Source organism: Mandrillus leucophaeus, unplaced genomic scaffold (assembly GCF_000951045.1).
Source record: "Mandrillus leucophaeus isolate KB7577 unplaced genomic scaffold, Mleu.le_1.0 Scaffold168, whole genome shotgun sequence".
NCBI classification, from domain to species: domain Eukaryota; kingdom Metazoa; phylum Chordata; class Mammalia; order Primates; family Cercopithecidae; genus Mandrillus; species Mandrillus leucophaeus.
Window position 1 is genome coordinate 1,541,878 of NW_012101676.1, and position 10,160 is coordinate 1,552,037.

The 10,160-nt window shown below is 48.1% G+C and overlaps 1 protein-coding gene across 1 annotated transcript in view; it reads right to left on the bottom strand.

Annotated features, from left to right (window-relative positions):
* Nucleotides 1-584: 584 nt before the first annotated feature.
* The window catches only part of MPHOSPH8 (M-phase phosphoprotein 8), a 36,716-nt gene continuing 27,140 nt past the window's right edge, over nucleotides 585-10,160 (bottom strand). Inside the window, exons 10-14 of the mRNA XM_011976535.1 lie at nucleotides 6,297-6,451; nucleotides 4,359-4,513; nucleotides 2,187-2,314; nucleotides 1,289-1,372; nucleotides 585-746 (exon numbers count right to left, since the gene is read on the bottom strand). Of these exons, the coding sequence (XP_011831925.1) occupies nucleotides 705-746; nucleotides 1,289-1,372; nucleotides 2,187-2,314; nucleotides 4,359-4,513; nucleotides 6,297-6,451 (564 nt within the window). The 3' untranslated portion in view covers nucleotides 585-704. The remainder of the gene's footprint in view (nucleotides 747-1,288; nucleotides 1,373-2,186; nucleotides 2,315-4,358; nucleotides 4,514-6,296; nucleotides 6,452-10,160) is intronic.

The window sequence follows — 10,160 nt, forward strand, 5'->3', positions numbered from 1 at the left end:
CTCCTGGGTCTAAGCAATCCTCCAGCCTCAGCCTCCAAAGCACTGGGATTATAGGTGTGAGCCTGTAATATTCTTTAGGCCTCATAGTGTACAAGTGACTACAGCACATTTACAAGTGACTGCCATCTCCAGAATGTGTGGCCACTGTCTACTAGAAAAAGATCAGGCCCCCCAACCCTTTCAGGGGCAGCAAACCCACACTTTATTTGGTGCTTGGGTAACCTGAATATAACATGGCTCCCCTTGCTGTAAGCAAATGCTTTAGAGCTGTTCTTTTTCTTTTTTTTTAAAGCACAGAAGTTCACCAGGGCTAGTAGAAATTTCAAGGAGAATCGCTTGAACCCAGGAGGCGGAGGTTGCAGTGAGCTGAGATCGTGCCATTGCACTTCAGCCTGGGCAACAAGAGCAAAACTCCGTCTCCAGAAAAAACAAAGTAAGTCTTTAATTTTCTTAAATAATCCTCATATGTACTATCCACATTGTGGAAAAACTGAAATACGCAGTCTGGACACTGCACTGAGATTCCAGCATACTGGCACAGACACAGCTATGTCGCATCTTACAGACTACAACAGACAACAGGCTTAACTGCAAGAGGTTTACAGACAAACTTTACATAGATGTGCTAGGAGAATTCCAAACTACTGTCAGAGAGAGTGTAGGAATGGGTCTGAAGAGAACTCCACCCAATCCCTGATGTTTGGTCACTGCAGCTGCACTCTGTATGCACCTATTAGCAACTTAACCTGTTGAAAGAAAAGAATGCAGCTGTCAGTACAGATCTGGATTTCAATCCCTTTCTTACAAGAAAAAAACCACACATGGCCAAGATCTGCTTCTATTATTTGGCAGTATTTTCAAGTTGCTTATCAATTTACATTGTTAGATCATTGCCATTTTAATTCAAGAAATAATTCCAAGTGCTATTAATTTTCTATTACTGTTTTATTAGAGAGACTATTTTGTCCAGCTTCCTTTCATACAAGAGGTTAGGGACCGGCCTAAAGACATATATTTGGCAATTCCATACCAAGGCCTAGAACATGATTCAGATGGTTCCATCCTCTAGAGAGGCGTTCTTCTCAGCTGCATCCAAGTCCTTTTCCTGCCGCATTATTATGTCTGACACACTAGATTGAGAGAGGGTGCACCTAGCATCACTACCCTAGGGAGTGCGTCTCTCTAGGACAGGTACACCAGGATTCTTGGAATTGTTTTCTAATGCTGATAAAGTAATCTGGAGTAACAACTTGAGTACTGACACTACGTATGAAGAAAGGATTGTCACCTTGGCAGAGGGTGCTTCTGTCAACCTTATGAAGAGTTTATTGGGACCTGCAATAGGGCTGAATGAGTAAACAAAATGACTGTCCTACAATGGAAAGAGAAAAAAAAATCAGTGCTTTTTCAGACTTACACCAGAAACTATTAAAACAGCAATGATGTAAAAGAATCATAAATAAGTTTTGTTTTTTATTTCATAAGTCAAGATGCTGTGGAGGAGGCCAATCGCTTGAGCCCATAAGTTTGAGACTAGCCTGACCAACACGGTGAAACCCCATCTCTACAAAAAATACAAAAAATTAGCCGGATGTGGTGGCGTGCATCTGTGGTCCCAGGTAGTTAGGAGGCTGAGGCGGGAGGATTGCTTGTGCCTGGGAAGTCAAGGCCCCAGTGAGCTGTGATCCGCGCCACTGCACTCCAGCCTGGTCAACAGAGTGAGACCCTGTCTCAAAAAAAAAAGGTGACTTACTTTTCCCTTGATTTATTAAAAATATACAAATGACAAAATCAGTCCAGGAAACTGGATTAGAATGCACCCAGCAATATACAGTACAAGTGTTAAAATGGCTGTATCTAGGGAATTTTGCTTAATTCAGTCCAAGGAAACAATTCTAAAAGTGGCAAAGTATATACAAACAATCTTTGAGATCATTAAGAATTTACATTCAGAACAATGCTAGCCCTAAGACAGTATGGTAAGCACAATTTAAGGCAAAAAAACAAACAGGAAAAATTCCTACTGACAAAATTTAGGATAATTACGGATATTGCCTCATTCCCAACCACTATTATTGGATTATTTTCTGAATGATTATATTAAGACACAGGAATTTAAAATGAAGTCAGCTATGCTTTTGATTAGAAGAATTTACTTTTCAATAGTGAAATACAGAGTATCTTACCAGAAAAACAGGAAGTTGAAATTTATCATTCAGAACTACAGCTTGTACACTACATGGTCCACAGAGCCGAGCAATAACTTCTTTACCCAAAAAGTTTGCATGGAAGATAAACAGCAGGATGCCAGAGCCTGAAAATGGGAGATGTGTGTGAATTACTTCAAATGCAACCTTCAGCCCCCAGAGAGAGGAACACTCAACGCCAGATGGAAGCAGGCCCCTGAGCTGGACCAGGTCAGACAGGCATCACCCACTCCGCCTGGAGGCTCAGAGGAGGTTGGCCCTCTCAAAGCTTGTGTCACCTGGCATTTTTCAACCCACAGAACTCTTTTTACCTTTTGCCCAAGTAATCTCTACTGACAGTTCCTGGAAAAGACTTAAGTATGATTTTCTACACTGAAGTTATTAAACTGGTATTTTAAACATGACTGCTGAATGTGCACATGTCCCAGGGACATTCCTGTGGTGGGCACCTTTGGGTGTGGGTCTGAGTGGTTTTCCATTTTCTTCCACATACCCTTTTGCCCCTTACAATTTTTCTGATTAATACGTACCCAAAATTGGCCAGGCATGGTGGCTCATGTCTGTAATCCCAGCACTTTGGGAGGCAGAGGCGGGCAGATCACTTGAGGCCAGGAGTTCAAGACCAGCCTGGCCAACATAGTGAAACCCCCGTCTCTACTAAGAATACAAAAATTAGTTGGGTGTGGTGGCGGATACCTGTAATTCCAGCTACTCAAGAGGTTGAGGCAGGAGAATTGCTTGAACCCGGGAGGTGGAGGTTGCAGTGAGCCGAGATCGCACCACTGCACTCCAGCCTGGGGAACAGTGTGAGATTCCTTCTCAAAAAAAAAAAAAAAAAAAAAAAGCTGGTGGATGCAGACATTATACAAATGCTGAGAAAACTGCAAGTCCAGCAGCTGTAGGTGTCAGTGGGTGCTCAGGTTCACCAGGGCCAGCTCAGGGCATCGCTCGCTGGCGCTCACACCTGGCAATGCAGATGGTCCACCTAAATAATCAAAACTATAAATTATTGAACAGGCACGGTGGCTCACGCCTGTAATCCCAGCACTTTGGGAGGCTGAGGCAGGCAGATCACTTGAGGTCAGGAATTTGAGTCCAGCCTGGCCAACATGACCCCATCTCTACTAAAAATACAAAAATTGGCTGGGCGTGGCAGTGGGCGACTGTAGTTCCAGCTACTCCAGAGGCTGAGGCAGAAGAATCACTTGAACCCAGAAGGCAGAGGTTGCAATGAGCCAAGATGATGCCACTGCACTGCAGCCTGGGTGACACAGGGAGACTCCCTCTCAAAACAGCAGCAACAACAAAACCTGATAAATTATGATTCCACAATGTCAAGTTCTCTCAACACTAAGATACTACAAATGGCTCTTTCAGGGGCAGGGCTATATGTTCTTAAATATGTTTTCCAGGAATGCATACTAAGTATGAACTTGCAATAAAATAAAATATGATTTAGAATTTATTTGAAAAAGAATGAACTTGAATAAACTGGTAAATATCGACAACCAACAACAGAGTATTAGTCAGTGCTACACAGAAACGCACTACCAAGACATGGAAGGAATCTGGGAGGCCTACTGCTAAACGAAAAGAGGCCACTTAACAACACGGGGAACGGGTTTCTAAGCAAAAAAAGCCAGAGCCCAGCTGCCTCCCCTCGGCAGACGTGCTGCCTCCACATCTGCCTGGCACCGCGTGTAGAGAGGGCCAGCCGCAGTCCTGCCTGGAGAGGGGCTGGAGCAGAGGCTAGAGAGGGAAGTGGCTTCTCCATCTCTTCCACCCGGCTTTACTACAGGGCAAGACTATTTTTTCTTTTTCAAAAAGGGCAAAGACTTTACAAACAGAATTCAGGGAAAAAACATTCCAGGCTCAGAATCTTCATAACTCAGACACTGAATTTTAGTAAAACTCACTGAGCACCAGTGTGATTAGGAAGCCCTAACTTCAGTGCTCTAAACGGGGGTTAAAACAGGGATGGGGTGTCAGCCGGCGTCTCTTCAGAGTAGCTCTGCTGTTAACTGGTTTGCAGAATTATTACACATAACGGAATTTCCTTAAAGTTTGTTCAAAGAAAGGACTCTGTCTAACAATCTGTTACTATCGTGTCACGTTTCACACAGCAAAGTGTGAAGGGAGGCACCGGCTTACCTTCTGGTATGTTCTGTGGGGGTTTGTAATTGAAATCTGTTGAAAAATCTGGCCCCTCACAGAGTCGATGACATGCGATTGGAAACACTGGTTCCAGCAGAGCAAGGCGAGCTTCGAAGTAATCCTTTATTGTCTCTTCTGCTACTCTTGAAAGTCTAAGAAAAAAAAGTAGTACACGTTAACATTAATGTAGAAAAGAACCACAAGCCTGTCGAAAACCAGTGAGGCCTTCCCAGGCCAACCTTCCAAAAAAGAGCTGCAGCTCTGCCTGCCTCCTTCCCAGCTCGACTTCCACCTGGCGGCACCCGACAACCTGTGTGTCTGTTTGGTCCATCTCAGTGGAACTGAAGTTCTAAGAGGGCAAGTCTCTTCCCCCACTGCCGTTTCCATCTCCCCAGTCTTTAGAACAGTGGCTGGCACAAAGTCTATTCTTGATACATAGTTGTCTAATGAATCAGTGGAAAATCAGAAAGGGGAAGCCCTCAGTCCTGGGCAAATCAGGAAAGTGGGTCACTCTACTTCCTGGATCTATGCAGACACCCTGTGTGACCAGAGGAGTCGGGACTGCAGCCATCAGCAGCACCGCGTGCAACAGGCGCAGTCCCAGAGGCCCACCCGAGACCTGTGACATAAACACCGCCTTGAGTTCGCTACTGTCTGGTATGTGCGAGTTTGTGATGTGTGTTGCCAAAAGAGTTCTGAAGTGATAGAAATAGTAAATTGTGTTGTAAGTATGAACTTGCAATAAAATAAAATATGATTTAGAATTTATCTGAAAAAGAATGAACTTGAATAAACTGGTAAATATTGACAAGCAACAACAGAATATTAGTCAGTGCTAAACAGAAACGCCCTATCAAGACATGGAAGGAATCTGGGATGCCTACTGCTAAACGAAAGAGGCCAACCTGAAAAGGCCAAATAATGTGTGATTCCAACTGTTCTGGAAAGGGCAAAATATGAAGGCAGTAAAATTACTGGTGGTTGTCGGGGGCTGGGGGAGGGAGGGATGAAGAGGTGGAAAACAGGCTTATTCTGGCAGTGAAACTATTCTGTGTGACACTGTGATGAGGGACGGATGCATGATGTCTCTGTCCAGATCCACAGAATGTGTAACACTACGAGTGAGCCCTGATGTCAGTGCTGCGCTCCGGGGATTACGCAATGTCCCTGTAGGTTCCTCGGCTGTAGTAATGTGCCGTGGTGGGCGACTGGGATCTCGACAGTTGGGGAGGATGGAGGTGGGGAGGCTTGGAAATCTGTACCTTCCACTCAACTTTGCTGTGCTTAAAAGTGTTGCAAAAAATAAGGTCTATTAAAAAGAAAGACGAACGTTTAAAGTTTCTTTTTTTTTGGTGGGGGTACAGAGTCTTGCTCTGTCACCCGGGCTGCCGTGCAATGGTGTGATCTTGGTTCACTGCAACCTCTGCCTCCCGGGTTCAAGCGATTCTCCTGCCTCAGCCTCCTGAGTAGCTGGGATTACAGGTGCCCGCCACCACGCCTGGCTAATTTTTTTTTTTTTAGTAGAGACAGGGTTTCACCATGTTGGCCAGGCTGGTCTCAAACTCCTGACCTCAGGTGATCCACCCGCCTCGGCCTTCCAAAGTACTAGCATTACAAGCGTGAGCCACTGTGTCCGGCCAAGTTTAAATGTTTTTAAGAAAACCTTTGCTAACCAAATTAAGAGCACAGTTAATATTTAAGGAAAATACTCCCAGATAGGCCAGTGTTAAGTTTGAAATTTTCTGAGTTAAATAACTTGCAGAAAAATAATTCATATGCCATTTATTAAATCTGTGATTTACTGGAAACAAAACCATCAGGACTTGTGCTGGATGTTTTTCTGAGCAGTTACACAGAGGCCGCTCCAATGATAATGTGTCCACACGAACAGCGTATGATATGGGACTCAACACGGCACAGTCGCTTGCCACTTACGTCTCTAAATGGCTCTTCAGCAAGTCGTACACAAGCACGTTGTTAGACTGCTTCGCGAAGTGCAGGGCACTGTTCTGGTGCTTTGACAAAATGTTGCAGTCAGCTCCACATTCAATCACAAGTCGTACAATGTCTGAATTTCCTCTTTTACAGGCCTGCGTCAGGTGAAAAGGAGGAACAATTACTCAGCTGTAACCTGTGGTAACTCCCCATGGGTGCTGGTCCCTTCTCCATACATGCCTGGGCTCTGTGAAGAGGGCACAGGCCACGTTGCTTAAATGCAGGTGGGGAGTATCTTTGACTCAGGGGCCAACACAGAAATCTGTGTGCTACGTTCAGGTTAATTTCTTCAGTGAGTTTTCAGGAAATGGGCAACTTCAAAAAGGATGCTTCAGTCCCAAGACAGAACAGACACCAGGCCCTGCCTCTGCTGCCCTCTGTCCATGCTATGCTGTCCCCGCGAGCCAGCCCCTCGGCAGAGGCACCGAGATACACAAGCCTGGCCCTCACTATAAACAGCTTTGTCTTGGGAATCTCAAAAACACCTCTCAGGACCACAAAATAACCTCGAAATGTCCCCAGCTGCTGCTTTAAAGGAGATGACCCAAGCACAGATAGGAATCTGAACTGGCAAACCTACGGTGCAGCTGTGGCACAGACCGTTTCCTTGTCTGTCACTCACTAGCCACGTGACTGCAGATAAGTCCCGTAATTCTTCTGAGTCTCCCGTTTCCATTTGTGAAAAGTGGATGGGGTCCCTGTGCCGCCCTACCCTGTGAGGCAGATGCTGGGGCAGCAGTGTCACTGTACAGAGCGGCCTCCAGGAGCAGCGGCGCTCCGCCACACTACCCGTCCACCACGATGCCCGTCCACCCTCTGCCCGTCCGCCACGCTACCCGTCCACCACGCTGCCCGTCCGCCACGCTACCTGTCTACCCGCCCGCCACGCTACCCGCCCACCACGCTGCCCAGACAACGGTGTCAGCCAGCGCTTCCAGCAGGGGCGGCTCTGCCGTCAGATCAGCGGAGCCTGGGCAATGCCTGAGACCTTTCGGGTCACGCCGGGTGTCCACTGCAAAGGTGAGGGACACCATCCAGGACAGGCTTGGGACAGACCGAGTGGCCCACACTGCGGCCACGGGGAGGGTGAGGCCCTGCTGGGACCGACAGAGCCTGCAGCGACAGGTGAGGGCAGTCCCCCTGCACCTGCCCACTCTGGTAAAGGACCCATGTTCTACACTTTCTCCTCCGATGAAAGGGTTTTAATTTCTGAAAATCACTATGTTTATATCTTCTCATTCTAAAACTCAAAAAAACTTCAACATGCTAAATCCTGAAAGCAATTAAAATACAGCTTTTCAGGAACAAATACTTAAATAAACCTCATGGCAGATAAAGGCAGTCTGTTGAATTCAGACCCAGTGAAGTAAGTGCCACGTGTCCTCTCAGGGAAGAAACGCCACGTCCTCCCCGACCCACTCCAGAGCCCTCTCCCCTCTGCACCCCACTCCCAGCTCAACACAGGCACCTCGGCCTCCGCACCCCACTCCCAGCTCAACACAGGCACCTCAGCACGGCATGCAGCCCTGAGGTGCTGACCCGGGGCTCCCACTTGCCTTCTGCCTGGTGCTGGGGGAGGCGCTGCCAGCCTGAGGACCACTTCCTCCTCTGCTTCTCCCCACGCAGCTTCTTTCCTTCTATGGCCCTTTTCTCCTTTCCACTTCCCCATGGATGACCCCACTCTCAACCTACGGCTACAGTCACTGTCGCAGAGCTGGACAGCAGCAAACCTGAATCTCCAGCCCACACCCTCTCCTGAGCCTAGATTCCCCAGTGAAATGTACAGAGGTGACATCTACACGACCCAATACCCAACCCCCTCCATCTGTGCCACCTGGGCCCCCAACTTAGGAAATGGGGTGACCAGGCATCCCCTCCAGTTACCAAGCTCTGTGAATTGTACCTCTTACCAAGTGGCCAGCTCACCCACTCCATCCCTCCTGCCATGACCCAGGTACAGACTTCTGTTATTTCACATAACCTGGAGACAACAAGTCTGCAAACTGTCCTCCTCCCAATCTATGCCCCTTCTGTACTACGAAGCATTAAAACACACAAATGAAAACCCTCGAATCTGATTCCACCCTTCTTCAGCTTCAACCTTGCTGTGGCTCCCCAGGGCCCTCTGGACGCACTCCCTAAGGCTTCGCATGAGCAGGCTTCTGTGCCCGCCCACCTCTCTCATGCTCTAGATGCATCTGCATGGCTGCAGTTCAGGGTGCACCGGGTCATCTGTCACCAAGATGATGCTTTGAGAGGCCACCACTGCTCCACATGAGACAACCACAGTCCTAGCTACTCGGGAGGCTGAGGTGAGAGGCACTTGAGCTCGGGAAGCCGAGGCTGCAGTGAGTCATGATGGCGCCACTGTACTCCAGCCTGGGCAACAGGAGGAGACTGTTTATGGGCCTCGTGCGGCAGGAGGACAAGAGACAGGTGGTCCGGGCCATCAGAAGACGGTTCACGGTGAGACTGGATGCCAGGTGCCCTGCAGACCCAGGGCCTGGCTGTGCTCTTTTGCTTACTGGGGACAGAGGCTGGAATGGGCGCTGTGGGCAGGCTCCTGCTGGGCTCAATGGCTTACATGGAGCCAAGCATCCCAGGGAGGAAAGAGGACAGGTGCCCACGGGGAGCTGAGCTGGCCACTGCTGGCTGGGTGTCTGGACCTGCTATATCCTAATAGCATCCGGGGCCAGGAACCCACAATTGCTGCAGAGGAACCAATCAGACCGTGCAGTGTCCCCAAGACAAATGCCAAACGGTCGACCTTTCTTTCAAAACCTGTCTGCAAACCACGTTCCGGAACACAGGAACAAGCCCGAGGCGACAAATTCACCAACATCAAATGAGGAACACAGAGTGCACGAGCAGCTCCGTCCCACGCCCAGGCCTGCTCCTTCCAGGCCGGCAGCCTCCCTGCTGCTCCAGCTGCAGCCAGAGTGCTCCCTCCCTGCTGACTTGACTGCCGTTTAGGATACAGTGTGGCACCTGCCTCATCCACCCTACAGATTGCCAGGGTCCCCAAGGCCCAGCTCGGAGCACTTCCCTGTGACCTCATGGCTCTCTGTGCTGTTCTGATCACACCACTGCCCGCTCTGAGCTCACTGCTGCCCTGCCAGCCCGCTTCTCCTCCTCCCCTGCAAGTGGCTGGACTCCAGGACTGTCTTGATACCCACTCTGTTCTCAGGCCCCAGCACAGCGCCGGGCAGTGGCAGATGCTAACACAAGCACCTGCCAAGGTACTGAAGAAGGGACAACCCACAGGAGGGATTTACCTTCATCAGTGCGGTCTCACCATTGCTCTGCTGGACGTTGACAAAAGCTCCCGCTTCCAAAAGAATAGCCACTGTTGTTAAAAAGTTCTATGAAAAGAAAAACAAGCAAATTTAATTCCCCAAATTATTTGAAAGACAGTTTTCAGATATTGTGAAATTCTTAAGTCATCAGGAAGAATACCCAGCAGGTTCTATCACAAGTGGTTGTGGGTCACAGCCTTGCTGTGGGGCCGCGGGGGTGAGCCCTGCCCCACAGAGGCCCAGATTTCGCCACTCACTGTGCTGCCAGCAACCGCTACCGAAACGGAATCGCTAGCTCCAACCTAAGAACCTCTACATATAAATCCTTTAAAAAGATAATATATGGGAACTTTTCAACTAAATTATTAACCAAAAGGAATACTAATACCATTGGAAAAAATTTTAAATTATTTAAGATGAAAATATTAGTACTTTAATCAAGCATTTTAATATAAATTACTTCTAACGAGATAAATCACATTTTGAAATGTGATTACAATGCACTACT